The following is an 18,820-nucleotide window of genomic DNA, read 5'->3' as shown; positions in this document are numbered from 1 at the left end:
TACCAATTGTTTCAGTTATCCTTTGAATTCCCAATGTTCTGATGTTTCCTTTCAGTCTATGTTGCCACTGGGCACATTGTATTCTTGAAAGGCCAAGCGAGCGTTCCTCAGTTTTAAACTCTGCATCTTTAGTTTCTCCTCTTCCTCTCTCAGCTAAAAGCAACTCCTTGATATACAAGCTTATTTGTGTGTTTCTGTGTCTGAGTTCATGAGGAATGAACTCCATCAGATAATTGCCAGTGAGCGGTTCATCTCTGACATATGGATATTCCCAAAGGTGCAGCAAAAAATAGGAGATGAGGGCTTTCTCATGTATTTCCGGGACAGTGGCATTCCCTGCTGTTTGGTTTCAGTTTGATAAAATTCAGCTCAAATCAGCTCATCTGCCTGTTGTCTAAACCACACTGAAACTTAATCAGATGTGGTCAGCTAAGTCTCATGGCCTTTTTAAGTCAGGATTTTCAGATTTCTTTTAAAAAGCTAGTGTTATCGTGGAGAAAAAGGCCATCCCACAGATGCATGTCTTTGCTTTGGCATTGTAGTCCATTAAAATGCCAGGCACTAAATTGAAATTTGCAGATGAGTAGTCCATATTTTATATCATTATGGCTGTGTGTTTTTGCTCAGCACAAGGCTTGATACCTTTGCCAATTGTCAGAGTAATATCATCAGATCGACACACAATGACAGAGCCAAGAAAATTACCATAATCTGATTGAAAAGGATTGAAGGAGTAGCCATATGTTATAGCAATGATGGACACAGTGGCTGTTTTTCAATTAAGACTAGCCTTCATTAATTAGTTTTGACAACAGTTGCTCCCAACAGCAAGTGGTGATGAGGATGAACATTATCAGTCTCACCCCACTGGAGTCCCATTCCCTCTCCATCACTTAATTTATACTGCAGAGTTAGGATTGGCTCAAGGCAAGTAAATCTTCCACAAATTAAAGAAGCTTTTCTTTCTCATATCAAAATGGCCAAGTAAAGGATTGAGCTCAAAAATGTAAGGTACTTTCACAATTACAAAGTGTTGGATGACACAACGCAGAAAGTAGTGATTATTTGACACTAATCTTAAATTTTAAAAGTCTGTCAAATGTCGGAGAGGAGAGCCAGCTGAGGGGAACAACTTGTGGAATCCTCCAGGGAAGGTAAAAGCCTTAGAGACTGATGATTCAATGAGTCTTTCTTTCAGCCTGTTGAAGATGTAAGGAGAAAACAAATGTTTAAGTCAATGTAGTTAGAGCTTAGGACCAATTAGAGACAAAACTATTTGGTAGCAACAGCCATATCATCAACAAATGGTGAGGTTATAGATTGGGGGTGAGAGTAAACTCACTGCATGAAAGATATTGTAGAAATTATCTCAACTGATCTAAGCAGGAGGATTGGGCAAACAAAAAGTAAAAAAAGAGGAAAACCAATTAGAAGGGAACTTGAGTTTTTCAGAGGAATTATCTATTGTAAAAGATCGCTCTCAATTTTACCATGGTTCATCATCTTGGAATACTAATCTCAGAGGCAGTGACTTTTTAAAAACTATGAAAACATGTATCTCCCCCAGGTTCAAATCACCTGTAAAAACAAACACAAATTACCACAAGACCAGTTCTATTTGAGAGCCAGATGGAGGAACACTCAGGATGGATTAGCACTAAATTGATTGTTCTGAGTTCACACAGAACTCCTTAGAGAGCTGGTGATGCAAAATTCCTAACCTATGGCTGTCCTGCAATGAGACCTATATTAACTTGGTCTTTGTTAGAATTTGCAAGACAAAGTGTAAAAAAAGCTTTGTTAAAATGAACCTATTGTATTCCATGCTGTCCTTCACAGATGGGATGCCAAATGCATCCCAGTTTTAGTTTTCATGAGAACTTGCAACATGTTTTTTTGCAATGAAGTTACAACCTGGTAAGTGGAAAGAAAAAAAGTACTCACAAAGAGAGGCATCGAGCACCCTTGTTGTGATTTAGACTTTGGAAATGAGATTTTGTTAGGATTTAAAGATAGAAAATTGAAGATAAATGGTGTAAACCATTGGGTTCTCTCACTAAGCCATTGTAACATAGCAACAATGGATTTGTGGGGAGAAGCCAGTAAGCAACCTACAGAGACCAAAAAAAAGCATTGTCTTTAATTGTTATGGGCTGGCTGAGTTCAGCACTGAACAAAACCTGTCATTCTTGAACAAAATGTGTGGATGCAGAGATAAGCTATATGCCAGGAAGGCTTCCCATAGCAACTGGTTTATTTCGATGAGAGTTACCATAGCAACAGCCTGTCATTAACAACATTGCCCAGCTTTGCTGCTTGCAGCTCCACTATCATAGGAGTGGGTACTCTTGTCAACATGAATTCTGAAGTGCATTCAGTAACTCTGTCATGTTACTGTGCAAATGGAACCATGACAGTCAAAAGTTTATGACACAAAAGATACTGCTTACAAAGTGGCACCAGACAGATCTCATGCATGGAAAAAGAGAGCAACAGAATGTGTTATCAGGTATGAGTTGTTGGGAATGCTGTGGTTTCATCTGTAAAAAGTCTATTGTTTTTGGTTCATTTTTTAAGATTATTAACATTAGAATTGAAACATGCTTCCATGTAAGTACATAAACTGGATGCAGAAGCAAATCCATTCCAATCTGCCATGACATGAGAAATTTTTAATTCCTCCTTAATTTGTTTTGTTTCATCATATGACTCAAAATTAGAGTTGCTTTGGCACTTTGTTCACTCAGTTGTGTTGGTGCCTGAACAAGTTCAGTTAAAATTTGTTCAATAAGCTCAAGTGGGTTGTAATTGCTCATTCTATTTCTCCTGGTTTGGATTGTCTTGTAACTTTGTTGGTTTCTGTCATCTGAATTTTCTTGTATTTCAGTCCTGTATAATCAGAGAGTTTACAAAGGTTTCAAAGTGGTGGCACGTGGCTCAGTGGTTAGCACTGCTGCCTCACCGTGCTAGGGACCCGGGTTTGATTCCAGCCTCAGGCAACTGTCTGTGTGGAGTATACACATTCTCCCCCTGTCTGTGTGGGTTTCCTACAGGTGGTCTGGTTTCCTCCCACAGTCCAAAGATGTGCAGGTTAGGTGAATTGGCCATGGGAAATTGTCCATAGTGTTCAGGGATGTGTAGGTTTAGGTGCATTAGTCAGAGGTAAAAACAGGGTAAGGGTAAGGTCCAGATGGGTTACTGTTTGGAGGGTCTACATGGACTTGTTGGGTGTAGGGCCTGTTTCCACTCTGTAGGGATTCTACGAAAGTGTTTAATTCAATTTATCTGTGGTCACCAGACTGCTATCTGAGCCCTGGCTGAATACCTGACATCCAAGTGCATTCTTTCCAAGCAAAGCTAGCATAACTAGTCTTCAGTCTTATACTAGCGCAGCAGGTCAGGCAGCATCCAAGGAACAGGAGAATCGACGTTTCGGGCTTATGCCCGAAACGTCGATTCTCCTGTTCCTTGGATGCTGCCTGACCTGCTGCGCTTTTCCAGCAACACATTTTCAGCTCTGACCTCCAGCATCTGCAGCCCTCACTTTCTCTTCAGTCTTATACTAGTAAGTCATTTATGGCGGTGACATGTCAGTGTTCAAATTAGGTGTTTTTGGCCAGCTTACTGGACCACAATACCAGCAATGGTAGCACATTTTCGGTCGGTCAAATTTGCTTGAGGTTATTTTGGCTTGCAAGCCATTGCTTTTCTCTTGACCTGATCGCCATCATTTGCAACTAGTTGAATTCCCTCTCTTACTTCAAGATGTCAAGAAAAGTTTCTGATTTATGTACATACTTGCTAATCTCTAACATCTGTTGCAGTGTTGTTTGTGGCCTATTCTTAACCTTGACAGTCATATTTCTTGGACCATGTAGCTTAACAATTGTAGGTTCAAATCTTTGTTTCTTCACTTATGGTGTGTAATCTCATAATATAGTCACCCAGGTATTAAGCATAAAGTTCATGAGATGACCATTGACCTGAATTTCTTCTTACCAAAATATATTGGTTTGACTGCCAATTTCCTTTAGGAATACAATGAATGTCTCTTCAGTTTAAAGTTGCCCTACCTCATTAACATCTTTGTGTTATGATACATAGTGTGTGATTTTTATATGTTTTAATGTAATGTATGCTAGAGTTTTTATTTTGAACTAGTGACTTGGAATTTGTTCTGTATGTATAAGGGTGTTTAATGATTAACTTCTCAGTATTTTTGTAACCAAGATTTTTTTAAAGCTAGTATGAGAGAGGGAATCCCTGATGTGAGAATATTCTCACAGCCTCTCTCTAAACTCTGCACAGCTTAACTTTATATCAGCAATTTTTGATAATTTGCATTTGATCCCCTCAGTTAAATTATAGATGTAGACTACAAACAGATAAAACCCAGCTACTTATTCTCACAGCTTTCCAGTAGTTAAGACTTGTGGTCCTGAAGATAACTAATTTTTTCCTACTCTCTTTTTTCTGTCTATTAACCAAGTTTCAATCTAGGTTAATACATTACTTAATTCCGTGAGCTCTAATTTTGAGTAACTGATTGGATTCACTCAGATCAGTGGATTTTCCTGGTCATTGCCCATAGTTTCAGATCTAATGAGATTACTTTAACATTATTAGGATACAGTGGTAAAGTACATTGGGCTGGTTTTAAAAGTGAAGGCTTCCACATTCCTAGTCTGGGCTGAATTCATGACCAAAACTGACAGGTCAGTGGGATGGCCCTCTATATCAACTAGTATTTCCACTGGATGTCAGTCAAAAGGTACACAATGCATCCATCAGAAAAGAATCTAATAATGTATAAACCCCTGTATAATTGAGGGATATTTTAATATTCATCTTGCTACATTTGGGACCCTATTGTAATTGTTGCATCCAGGCTCAGTACAGCAATCCAGACCACCATTGGTCTGGCTTTTTGTTAAGTTCAGGGTAACACTGAATGGTATTGGATTCAAGATATTCAGCTTTAATACCTTGGTATATTACAGTGAATGAATCATCTCCTATAATGTGAAACGACAGCAGTGTCAAACCAAAGGAAAATTAATAACCTTTACAAAGAAACAACACCTACAGTTTTAGACATTGCTCAGAAATGAAGTCACTATGTTCAAAAATAAATACCAAGAACATGATCATGTAGATAAAATCTTTCATCTCTACCCTCCTTTCCTAACTGCAACTGAGCTTAGATATCACAGACAAGCAGCTCTTTGGTATATCACCCAACTGGCCATTCTACTTCAGTAAGCCAAGAAAAGGAAGGTGACAGGCTATTTATTCCCATCGATGTTATTGCTCTTTTCTAGTTCTGAAAGACATTAACACTTTGTTGAGCCATTATGTAGAATCCCACTCCTACCCTGGGATATATCGCATAATTATCCCTTAGCCTCTGTAACCTTTTCCCATTAAAATGGATGGTGGGTCATCAGCTGCAGCCTTGTCCAAATTTACAGGATGTGCTCTTGGTCACTCTCCAGCATGGACACTGGTCACTCTCCAGCATCTTACTCAAGGACGCATTCTTGATTTGTGAGCTTTCACAGTTAGTGTCTCAGGCCTCTTCAGTCCAGGACACCTTTGGGAGCTCCTATTAGTCAACTGTACATGCAGAAGGAAATTAGTAACCAAAGCTGAAATACTTGATGTGGCACTTATCATGAGGCACTGAGTCCAACTGTAATAGATGCAATGCATTGCTGACTGAGATTGGTTCACTTAGTGCTGAGAATTATCAGCACAAAACCAAACCATTTCACCATCACACTAACCTGTGGTTCTCCTGGTCTGTAGAGCTCAGCCCTTCAATGATTTATTGAGCCATTAGTCAAGAAGGGTGATGGTGAGAGTTTGGTAGAACTCTTGGCCACATTGGGCTGGATTTTCTGGGGAGTGCAACCCATGCAGATTGCATTACAGAACAGAAATTCTGACCTAGTCTCTGTCAGAAAGATGGAAGCATACCCTCATTCAACAGTTCTTTTGAAGTATGGAACTATCGGTTGGGGGAGGGGGGGTGGAGGGGGGAGGGGGGAGAGCGGGGATTAATAATCTAATGATAATACCACTAGGCAATTGCCTCTTTTCGGGTCCCAGGGAGATAAGATGTTGCAGAAAGGGGAAAGGGTGCCAAGTGGGTAAAGATAGGGTGTGAGAGGGTTTGCTGCCTGGTGGTAGGGGGAGGTCAAATACAGAACAGGGGCCTATTAATAATCTTGATCATACCACAAGGCCATTCCCTTTCCCAAGGTCCCAGGTATATAGTGCTTAAAGTAAATAGAGGGATAGACTGCCAGGTAGGTAGGGTCAAAAAAACTGCAGATGCTGGAATCCAAAGTAGACAGGCAGGAGGCTGGAAGAACACGACAAACAAGGCATCATCAGCAGGACATGGAGAACTCGCCATTTCGGTGTAACCCTTCTTCAGGGTTGTGTTTTTCCAGTCTCCTGCCTGTCTAAGTAGGTAGGATGGCAGTTAGGTAGGTGATATGGTGCCAGCTCAGTAGAAAATCAGATGGTTAGGGGTATTGTGCCAGGTAAGTAGGGTTCTAGCTGGATAGGTGTTAGAGTGGCAAGGGGTCGGCTTTTTTTATTCAAATACTGGATATGAACATGTCTGACATGACCAGTATTTATTAACCATCCCTAATTACCCAGAGGGCAGTTAAGAGACAACGACATTGCTATGGGTCTGGAGGTCGCATGTTGGCCAGATCAGGTAAAGATGGCAGTTTCCTTCCCTAAAGAACATTAGTGAAACAGATGGGTCTTTCCAACAATTGACAATGGACTCATGGTCATCATTTGACCCTCCATTCCAGATTCTTTATTGAATTCAAATTCTAATATCTGCTATGGCAGAATTTGAACTCGGGTCCCCAGAACATGACCTGGATCTCTGGATTAATAGTCAAAAAGCGTGGCGCTGTAAAAGCACTGCTGGTCAGGCAGTATCCGAGGACCAGAAGAGTCGATGTTTCGGACATAACCCCTTCATCAGGAATGTGGTGGGGGGGTGGGGGGGGGGGAATGGGGGGGAATGGCTGAGAGATAAATGGAGGCAGGGGAGCAGGTGTGGGCTGGAGCGAAGGTAGCTTCCAAAATTCACAAACTCAGTCGACACTCTAGCCCCATCGAATGTACCTCCGCATACTTTGAACCGTCCTGTCCTCCTTGGTCCAGGAACTCCCCACATACATTCAGGACACAGCCCAGGCCCTCTACCTCCTCTGTGACTTTCGATTCCCCAGTGCACAATGCCTCATCTTCACCATGCACATCCAGTCCCTGTACACATACACCCGCCAAGCCCTCTGTTTCTTCCTCTCTTGCCTCCAAGCCCTCTGTTTCTTCCTCTCTTGCCAACCCAACCAGTACGCCTGCATTGACACACTCATTCGATTGGCTGAACTGGTCGTCGCCCTCAACAACTTCTCCTTCGAATCCTCCCACTTCCTTCAGACCAAAGGAGTAGCCATGGGCACCTGCAAGGGCCCCAACTAAGCCTGCCTCTTCAACAGATACTTGGAACAGTCCACATTTATACCAGCACCATTCCTCTGTTATATTGATGACTATATCAGCATCACACCGTGCTCCCTCAAGGAGGTGGAACAGTTCATCAACTTAACAAACACCTTCCACACTGACCTCAAGTTCACCTGAACCATCTTGGACCATCCCCCGCCTCCCCCCCACCACTTCCTGGATCTCTCCATCTCTACTTCAAAGACCACAATTTCCCCTCCCACATGGACAACAATGCCCTCCAGCGTATCTCCTCCACTTCTTGCACCTGCGCCCTTCAACCCGACACTTCCAACCGCAAACAGAATAGAACCCCTCTGGGGGTCCTCACCTTCCACCACGCCAATCTCCGGATACAACGCATCATCCTCTGCCATTTCTGCCACCTACAGTCAGACCCAACCACCAGAGATATATTTCAATCGCTACATCTATCAGCATTCTGTAGTGACCATTCCCTCTGTGACTCCCTCATTAGGTCCACATCCCCCATCAACCCACCCTCCAAAACCTACGCCCCACACCTCCCCCCTCACCTCTGTCCAAGGCCCCAAAAGATCTTCCACCTCCGACAGAGATTTTCCTGCACATCCAAACATTTCATCTACTTTGTCTGCTGCTCTCGATATGGTCTCCTCTACACTGGGGAGACAGGACGCCAACTCACAGAACATTTTAGAAAACACCTCTGGGACACATGCAACAAACAACCCCATTTTCGGTGGCCGACCACTTCAAATCCCCCTCCCACTCCATGCCAGTACTGGGCCTCCTCCACCACCAAATCCTAGCCACCTAACACCTGGAGGAAGAACTCTGCGTTGGGACCCTCCAACCACATGGCACCAATCGTATGGGAAATGGCACAGTCTAATGTTTAATTTCCTGAGCAATTCCTTCTGGGTATACCAAAAGGGGATTCTGCAGGGTCCCCATGTGCAGCTCTACACCTGAATAATGAATGTCTGGTCAGAACACCCCAGCCAATGTTCTCATCCCTCGAGGGAGGGGGCGGTTGGGGGGGGAGAGAGTAGAGCTGGAACTGCATTGGGATAGTTCTATGATGAGTTCCTGTCACCAGGACAGTAGGGCTCAAATGGGTAGGGACCAGGAGAAAGTTTTCACTGAACAGAAGTGGATGGCCTTTTACACACATTAAAGCACCAAAAAAGGGGTCATTTAGATGGGATCGTTGGCACCAGGGCAGCATGGTGGCTTAATGGTTCGCACTGCTGCCTCACAGCACCAGAGTCCCAGGTTCAATTCCGGCCTCGGGCGACTGTCTGTATGAAGTTTGCACATTCTCCCCGTGTCTGCGTGGGTTTCCTCCAGGTGCTCCGGTTTCCTCCCATAGTCCAAAGATGTACAGGTCAGGTGAATTGGTCATGCTTAATTGACCATAGCGTTAGGTGCATTAGTCAGAGAGAAATGGGTCAGGGTAGGTTACTTTTCGGAGGGTCGGTGTGGACTGGTTGGGCTGAAGGCCCTGTTTCCACACTGTAGGGAATCTAATCTAATCTTTGCCAGCAGTGGGACAGCTCCTGCCACATGGGCAGCCAACCAACTACATAGCACTGAGGAGGGATTGCATGTAGAAAGGCCAATTCTCACAGCCCCAAAGAGAGCTCCCTCCTTGGCCTTTCAGAATTTCTGACTTCCTTCCCTAAGGATGCCCCCATGTTGAGACACCCTCTCAATTGCCAACCTGCCTCAAGTAATGCCCACCTTAGTGAAAGGATTGTTGAGATTCCAGAACTCCCAACCTTCTGATTGGACCTGTATCATCAGCTACCTATCTCTCTTTAATTGTAAAACGACAGAGCTGCTATTAGGAGGTTGCCTCAATGTGTGTGTGTGTGTGTGTGTGTGTGTGTGTGTGTGTGTCAGTGGGGGCGGGGGTGAGGTGGGGATATTGGCAGCATTGGGATTGACACCCACCTTCTATCCCACATTGGGACTTCTCTACTTCTCTTGATTGGCGACAGAGTGGCAGTCATAAGCAGGAAAGCTGGGGAAATTTCTTCAACCAAATCAGGAAACTGACATGAGAGTTGGTAGCCCAGATTCCACCTAATTCAGTGCAGCCTGGGAATCCAGCCTGGGAATGCACACGAATTACTAGTGCAGCTTGTGGTGGATTTACCTTTGGGAGAAGTAAAGGTGAGAGCAGGTTAAAATCAATGCAAACACTCCAGTTGCAGTGGATGCAGTTTATTCAAGCAGTCAGGACTGTTCACATCTGCCAGAGCCAAATACAAACACCAGTTTGTTCATGAGAGTTTTGCTTGTGGTGCACCATGTGGTATTACCACTAAACAGAGAAATGCGCAAAATACTAGAATCCAGATAAGAACATGAGGAAGAACAGAAAAGAAGGACGTGCTCATAGGATGAAGTGAGGTAGTGTATTGATGTAGGAAGCTAAACACGAGCATAGACCAGTTGGGCTGGTTTCTGTGCTGTAAAGGTCCAGGGAAGAAGGTACAGTTCAGAATGGTGGAATTAACAATAAACTGTCACAGTTGGACTGGCCAAGCAGGTGGAATGTCTGACACTTGCTCACCAAAACCAATCACCAATGGAGAGCTTCCATCTGGGCTGTGCTCTCATGGGAGATGAAGGAAGGATTACAGGAAACTCTGAATGAGTTTGGAGGCTCAACATCAACCCTGACTCCTATCCCCGATTCACTGCCCCTGGTGCCACCAAATGAAAGATTGTGTCACTTCCTTCAAAAGCAAGTATATATCAGAGACAGAGAATGCAGGCAAGGAGAGGGAATCTCAGCCCCAAACCTTCCAAAACTTAATCATCTGTGATAGCCTTCCCCATTTACAGCAGATTGTACCCATGAATCGTAGCAGTCCATGACATAACTTTGTGAATTCTACCAATCACTCCAGATGATGAAATGTTCATTTTCACCTTGACAGATTGCTGAATAACCAGTGCCCACACAACCTGTTCCAGCTATATCTTTGCAGGCTAGAATGAAAAGGAGAGAAAACTTGAGGCAAAATAGATTATTGCTGAATAGTTACTGCTGACAGGAAACATGTTCCAAAGCCAAGCACTCAAATCATTACCCCTGTCTTCTGTTATCACATCTAGTGATAAATTGGTGTAAATTGGGCACTTTCAGTTTCCAATAGTCTCCTTTAGATCTGTTTGTTATTACTTCTCCTACAAGACTAAGTTTTGACAAGGGAAAGAACTGATTGGTTTCAGAGCTTCTAATACCATGGCCCTGGTAGCTGGATTGCTGTTTTCCAAGCTTATTTCACCTAAAATCTCTCCCAAGCTTTACAAAAGATTCCATGAACTGTGAGACAAGTAGCCAAGGGACGTTGGGTCTGGGAAGGTTTAATTTGTCCAAGATGGGCTGGGGGGAGCAGTCCTACTCCTGTTGGTCCACAGGAACATAAAACATCAAGAACATAGGTGTCTGACAGAATCATTTTAATGACTACTGTTCATCCTATCTGAGCAAGCAGCAGCTGTTCAGGTGCAGATGGTGATACATTTTGTATCTGGGTCTGAAAGGGTTAAAACTTGTCTATTCTAAATGACTGTTATTAGATCAAGGGTGGTCTCTCTCACACACACACACTCTCTCACTCTCACTCTCTAGACTATATAAGCACATAAAGAACCCAAACACTTAGAAGGTATATCAGAAGGCACGCAGCACTGAAGTCCCCAGTTCAGGAGTCCCAGCTAGCTGAAAAGTGAACTGAGATGAAATGGTGCCAGTTGGGAATGGAGTGGCTTCAGGCCAAAGCGTGGTTTGATTTTAACACCTCCCATTCTTATGAGGCAAAGGGAGTTTGAATTGAGGCAGTCAGAGGCAATGAGGGTTTGCTCACTTTTAAAACTCTCTGGGGCCCTGAACAGAGGCAGGCACGGTGGCTCAGTGGTTAGCAGTTCTGCCTCACAGCACCAGGGATACGAGTTCGATTCCATCCTCGGGCAACTGCCTGTGTGGAATTTGCACATTCTCCCTGTGTCTGCGTGGGTTTCCTCCGGGTGCTCCAGTTTCCTCCCACAGTCCAAAGATGTGCAGGTTAGATGGATTGGCCACATTAAGTTGCCTGTAGTGTCCACACTAAGTGGATTGGTCATGGGAAATCCAGGGTTATCAGGATAGGGTGGGGGATGGATATGGGTGGAAAGATTTTCGGCAGGTGGTATGGACTCGATGGGCTGAATGGCCTGCTTCCACACTGTAGGAATTCCATGAAATAAAGGCCAACAGTCCCATTTCCCAACAAACTTTTCATACTAGTTTTCTTTTGTGATTCATGGGCGAGGACTCCCTACATCCTTCTGTTCTGTAGCTTCCTGCAGTCTTTCTCCATTGAAATTACATTCAGCTCTTCTACTATTCCTGCCAAAGGGCATAACCTGACATTCTTCCACATTATCTGCCATGTTTTTGCAAACTTTCTTAACCTATCTACATCCCTCGGCTGTCTCTTTGAGATGTCTTCACCACTAGTCTTTGTCCATGCACTTTTCCTACAAGACTAAGACTCTTCATCCACGTCATTGATATATATTTGTGGGCTTTGATGCCTTTCTTCCTGCTAGAATAGTTTGCTGAGACTCACTGTCAAGGCTTGTACCAACCTCACGGACAACGACGACAAGAAGGGTCGGATGTTAGCTGCAAGGTGATACAACCTTTGTGACAACGGAGAAGAGTAGGTGTACAGCACACTCAAACAAGTTCTCTCTTTATGGCATAATAGCAAAGTCAGTAAATATTAAAATTTCATGGGGAGAAAGGCAAAATAATTATGAAGGTAGGGAAAATAAAACTGCTGTAGAGGAACTGCTTATTTCAAAAGACCGTTAGATGGATGAAAATCTCCAATATAAATTCCTGTTAAAGATGATAGATCTTCCTGCCATACTTTCTGCCAGTTTGATGCTTTTCATTTTAATAACCCAAAAGACAGCCAAATTCACAAAATAGAAAGCAGAAGCAATTAGAAATATCAAAACAAATTAGAAGTGAAGCTTTTTAAATGACAGAGCTTCTAGTTTTTTTTAAAAAATCCATTACTCTTAACTTGAATAGAATTACACCACTTTTGTGCATTCCTATTTCACAGCTCAATGTTACCAGGCTTTTATTGCACCACTGTAGTTCAGTGGGCTGTCAATTAAAGCAGAATTCTTCACAGCTCTCAAATATTGTCATCTCAACAATTTTCTTTGAAACAAAATCGGAGGAAGTTGAATTGGTTTTTGCAGTCAGTGAATCAATCTAAATCTATTCCCCAGTTTCTCGACACAGCACACTTTGAATGGAGTGAGTTGTAGGTTTCTGCAATTTGACAGTGTAATGACAGTTTATATTAAGCATTGTGCGTGCGTAGTTAAATGTGCTTTAGAAATTGCAGCATGCATTTCATCCTCTTGTAGTTTATTGATGAGATTTCCCACTTTTGCCAGTCCATGATCAATTAGAAATGGACAAGTCAGGACTCCCCAGCTTTATTCACAGGGCAGTGCAGAGTTAGCTGATCAGAGCGAGCAACTATTCAGGGAGCAACTCTCCAAGGCTTCTTCAACAGCATCTTTGACATCTTGTCACCTAAAAGGACATGGGAACATCATCACTCACAAGTTCCACTGCAAGCTCCATACTATGCCTAAAATGGAACTACATTTCCTTTCCTTCACTGTCGCGGGGTCAAAATCCTGTAACTCCCTTCCTAACATCACAGTGGGAGCCCCTAAGCCCCAAAAGCTGAAGCAAATCAAGATGGTAGCTCACCATTACCAGCTCCAGGGCAGTTAGGAATTGGGAATAAAAGTTAGCCAAGTTAGTATTCATTTCATCTGAAAGATTTTACTTTAATTGTGTTTTAGCATCACCTAAATAGAGGAATGAGGAAAAAAGAAGTCAACAACAAGAACATGAATTTCTACAGTATCTTTCATGTAGTAAGACATTCCAAGGGGATATCAATCAATCCTGAATATCAAGTTGCATGTGAAAATTGGTACATTTATGTCAAAGGGAAGAATGTAACAATTATACAACAAGGTGGCACTATGGCTCAGTGGTTAACACTGCTGCCCCACAGCGCCAGGGACCTGAGTTTGCTTCCAGCCTCGGGCAACTGTCTGTGTGGAGTTTGCACATTCTCCCCGTGTCTGCATGGGTTTCCTTTCGGTGCTCCGGTTTCCTCCCACAGTCCAAAAATTTGCAGGTTAGGTGAATTGGCCATGCTAACTTGCTGAGGGATGTGTAGGCTAGGTACATTAATTTGGGGAAAAGTAGAGTAATAGGGTAGAGGAATAGGTCTGGGTGGGTTACTCTTCGGAGGGTCAGTGTGTACTTGTTGGGCCAAATGGCCTGTTTCCACACTGTAGAGATTTTATGATTCCAAGGATTTGTTGAAAAATAAAGAATCCCTACAGTGTGGAAGCAGCCATTTGGCACATCAAGTCAACACGGACCTTCCAAAGTGCATCCCGCCCAGACCCAATCCCCTACACTATCCCCATGGCTAACCAACCAAGCCTTCTCATTCCTAGACACTATAGGCAATTTAGCATGGCCAATCCACCTAACCTGCGCATCTTTGAACTGTGGGAGGAAACCAGAGCATTCGGAGGAAACTCACACAGACAGGGGGAGAATGTGCAAAATCCACACAGACAGTTGCCTGCAGGTGGAATTGAACCTGGATCCCTGACGCTGTGAGATAGTAATGCTAACCACTGAACCACTATACTACCCCATGTTAGTTCTTTACTTCAAGAAAAGACAATGTATGAATAGAGTTAACTGTGAGACTATTTTTTGGTTTTCAGTTAAAGTGTTTTGTCACATGAGATTAATGGCACCCGGTCCACCTTGGCTTGGAGTAACCTTTCTTTCACAATCCTCCACTCTTCATCCCTTTAATTAAACAACCAGGCTCTCAGGCGAGGGAATTGTGTGACTTCAGAAATACTTGCTACTACAACACCTTGTCACATTTAAAGCTCAGCTACACACCATTTTGGATGCTGCAATGCCGGAATTACCCCTTTCCCTGTTATACTCAAGCCTCCGTAATCAGAGGAGAAAGTGAAGACTGCAGGTGCTGGAGATCCTGAAGAAGGGCTCATGCCCGAAACGTCGATTCTCCTGCTCCTTGGATGCTGCCTGACCTGCTGCGCTTTTCCAGCAACACATTTTCAGCTCCGTAATCAGAGCAGAGGAAAGGGAAGATGCACTCTTCGTGCATGGACAGGGACATGGAGGTGTTGGTGGAAAGAGCAGGGGAGTGGAGGATAGTCCTTTATCCAACAGAGGTCATGCCACTGGACCAAGACAGCCTGAACAACAATTGCAGCCCAGATTAGCACCTTAGCCCAGGTGAAGTGGGAAAGCCCAGCAGGGTGAAGGAAGATGCTCAATGGTCTTCGAACGCGGTAAAGATAAATGCCACACCTTCTCCCTGCTACCTTATCAATCCTTTGAATTTGCAACGTCTTGTTTCTCAGTGAAGGAGAAGAGAATTGGAAATGTCATATACGTCAGGTGAATTGGAACTTTAATAAAATGCAAATACTTGGAAATAAGGTAATTGGTGGGATTTTGAGCCTCAAAGTTTAGGAGAAAAATCAATTATTCTTGATATCGAGAATCTGATTTATTTTCAGTCTCACCATATTTTCCCACCTGTCTCATGATTATTCACACTACACCAGAAAATTTTTGAAAAACTCCAACCTATGTATATCTAATATCTACTGCTATTGCTGTATATTGGACATAAGTCATGGGACTAATATGTCACATCCTGTCAAAGAGGCAGTGACCAATCTCTTAAAGGTATATTGGGGCAGCAGAGCAAATGTTCAGACAAAGAGCTAGTGGGCGGCACGGTGGCACAGTGGTTAGCACTGCTGCCTCACAGCGCCAGAGACCCAGGTTCAATTCCCGCCTCAGGCAACTGAGTGTGTGGAGTTTGCACGTTCTCCCCGTGTAGGCGTGGGTTTCCTCCGGGTGCTCCGGTTTCCTCCCACAGTCCAAAGATGTGCAGGTCAGGTAAATTGGCCACGCTAAATTGCCCGTAGTGTTATGTAAGGGGTAAATGTAGGGGTATGGGTGGGTTGCGCTTCGGCGGGGCGGTGTGGACTTGTTGGGCCGAAGGGCCTGTTTCCACACTGTAAGTAACCTAAAAAAACTAGAATTAGAGGGCAGCACAGGAACTCAGGTTTGATTCCACCCTTGGGCGATTGTCAATGTGGAGCTTGCACTTTCTCCCAATGTGTCCATGGGTTTGCTCCCATTTCATCCCCCAGACCAAAGATGTGCAGGTTAGGTGGATTGGCCTTGCTGAGGTGCCCATAGTGTCCAGGAATGTGTAGGCTAGGTGGATTGGCTGTGGGAAATATGGGTCTACAGGGATGGGATGGGTCTGGGTGAGATGGTGTTTGGAGGGTTAGTGTGAACCTGAGCTGAATGGCCTGCTTCCACGCTGTAGGCATTCTATAATTAAAGGGGTCAATTAGCTCATTTGACTGGACAGCTGGTTTGCAATGCAGAGTAATGGTAACAGCATAGGTTCAATTTCTGCACCAGCTGTAGTTGCCATAAAAGACCCTCCTTTTCAGGCTTTTCCCTCACCTGAGGCATGGTGACCCTCTAGTTAAAACACCATCAGTCATAGAGTCATAGAGATGTACAGCATGGAAACAGACTCTTCGGTCCAACTTGTCCATGCTAAATCAATATCCTAAATTAATCTTGTCCCATTTGCCAGCACTTGGCCCATATGCCCCTAAACCTTTCCTATTCAAATACTATCCAGAGGCTTTTTAAATGCTGTAATTGTACCAGCCTCCACCACTTCCTCTGGCAGCTCATTCCATACATGCACCGCCCTCTGTGTGAAAATGTTGCTGCTTAGGTCCCTTTTAAATCTTTCCCCTCTCACCCTAAACCTATCTCTCTCTAATAAGAGAGCAGTTCTATTGTCCAGCAGGGTAATGATAATGATTTTTACCTTCGTGAAGGAGTAGCTTAAAAAACAGGTAGAGAGGATAATATGTTATTAGACATGAGCACCATCCTCAAAGGAAAGTGTATGTCTGATCAGCTTCTGGCTGTGTTCTAATGGCCTGACAGTACTCACAGATTATTTGCATGAAAGTACCTCCCAGTGGATGAGCTAATGGAGGCCAGCTACCAACTGGGAGATAGTAGCTTCTAAATTTGGGAGCATTTACATTTTATAATTACCCTGAATGTGAATGATTACAATTGAGGGGCTCTGGATGATGGACCACATTTACACACATAGTCTCAGAGTGGTGGAGTGGAGCAGATGATGTGCCATGATCTAGGATAGCAAGGTTTTGGGGCATGGCAGAGATCAGTGCCTTTAAATGTGGGCAGGGAGAATAACTGGAAGCAGCCAGGGGAATTGAAGTTTGGGTCAGGTATCAAGGAGCAATCAACAACTCGGGGAATAATTGAATAATGGTTGGGTGGAGAGGGTGAGGTGCACGCATGCGGGGTCCTGGAGATCAGGAGTAGCAGTCACCAGGGGGCTGGTTGACATTCCTACAATTTCTAGATTCTATCATCCAATGTGAAATTACTTAGTTTTTTTATTACAGAGGCTCAGTAAGGCTGGTTTTCCTGAGTACATTGAGTGATTTATCTAAACCAGTTGTAACAGAATACTCAATCTGGCAACTTTCCTCTTCCTTCCTGTGTGTCCTGACCCAGTATGACCATCAACACTCTTCAAGTCAATAGTGCTGCATGCTCAGGAGACCACACCATGCCAAAATACACTGTGCGATGTGGTTCATTTGCCAGATCAGTGTTTTTATGAATGACCTAAAAAGAAAAATGAGTTGATACTTAAGGTGAGTGAAATTGAGAGCCTGTACACTAGATGGACTCTTGTTGGCAAAGTTGCACAATATAATTAAGTAGGATTTTACCTGTTGATAAACAGAAAATTATTTAATGTGGGGATTATGAACTGCTTTTGCCTCACTGACAATCATCAAATATTATTTGACAAGTTACATGTCCGCAACTTATAATCCAGTATTAATATAGCTGTTTTAGTGAAGAGTTGACACAGACGTAAAATAGCACTTCTCATTTTACCTGCCACTTAATAAAAGAAAACCAATTTAAAGATTAGAGTTAGGATGGATTGGATATCACTGGATGAAAAACAAAACCCTTCTGTATATTTTCTTGCACCAAATACACTTGATCTTGCCTGTAACTGCTGGGATCAGAATGTATTTTCTTTTGCAATTCTATCAGGTTCCTCCCACCCCACCCACTTCCCAACCCCCTGCTAAAGCTGTCACTGATCGGATTCATCAGTTTTATAAGCTTTGATTTGCTTTCCTCCATCTCACTCACTTTGCCATCCTTCACATGCCAATGTTCATTCATTTAGAATCCTAGCTCATCCTGTCCTGGCATGTGTGCATACATACATGTCGCAATTGGGGTGGGGGTGATTGAAAACCTGTGCATGAAATCATATTGGCAGCTGAATGCAAAATAATTAACTGGCATTTTCCCCATTGATAAAGGGAAAACTGTTTAATGTACTCTAAGAACTTTGACAGAACTACATTAGCCAGCAGATATTGTTTAACACATTTCATGCCCAGTATTAAATATAACTGCCTTTGGCGGAGAGTTGACACATGAATATATCAGCAGACCTTGGCTGTGACCAGTTGTAATTTACCAGTGACAGGTAATGTGACCTGGGAAGTGACTGCATGGTTCGTTCTCACTCCATCAGCTACCTCACATACTCACTCAGCAGTCACTCAGCAAATCCATACGACATGCCGGCTAGAGAGGGAGGGTGCAATTTTCCTCCCCTCTTGCAATGCTTGAGCATTGGAAAAGCCAGAATTATCTACATTCAGCTGTTAACACCGCCTACTGCATGCCTGATTCAGACCCAATCTCAAGCAGAACCAAGTTTCTGAAATGAGGCTGGAGCTTGAGCTTATCCACCATCATCCACCTACTGGATTGGGCCATTCTCAAGACCTCCAGAAGAGACCAATGCTGAGAAAAGACTTTTACCACTGACCTAATGTCTTTGTCATAGAGTCATAGAGATGTACAGCATGGAAACAGACCCTTCGGTCCAACCCATCCATGCCGACCAAATATCCCAACCCAATCTAGTCCCACCTGCCAGCACCCGGCCCATAACCCTCCAAACCCTTCCTATTCATATACCCATCCAAATGCCTCTTAAATGTTGCA

At 43.5% G+C, this 18,820-nt stretch overlaps 1 protein-coding gene across 5 annotated transcripts in view; it reads left to right on the top strand.

Annotated features, from left to right (window-relative positions):
- The window catches only part of sema6bb (sema domain, transmembrane domain (TM), and cytoplasmic domain, (semaphorin) 6Bb), a 547,826-nt gene that overhangs the window by 324,606 nt on the left and 204,400 nt on the right, over window positions 1–18,820 (top strand). The window contains exon 1 of one of the 5 annotated variants that reach the window (XM_043720978.1): window positions 2,364–2,509. The exons of the other annotated variants lie outside the window; for them this stretch is intronic. Coding sequence (XP_043576913.1) covers window positions 2,477–2,509 — 33 coding nt within the window. The 5' untranslated portion in view covers window positions 2,364–2,476. Of the gene's footprint in view, window positions 1–2,363; window positions 2,510–18,820 lie in introns of those variants that run through there. 5 annotated transcript variants of the gene reach the window in all.

This window comes from Chiloscyllium plagiosum, chromosome 31, assembly GCF_004010195.1.
Source record: "Chiloscyllium plagiosum isolate BGI_BamShark_2017 chromosome 31, ASM401019v2, whole genome shotgun sequence".
Taxonomy (NCBI): Eukaryota; Metazoa; Chordata; class Chondrichthyes; order Orectolobiformes; family Hemiscylliidae; genus Chiloscyllium; species Chiloscyllium plagiosum.
Note: the sequence above shows the minus strand (reverse complement) of the source record. Positions and strands in the feature narration are given on the sequence as shown.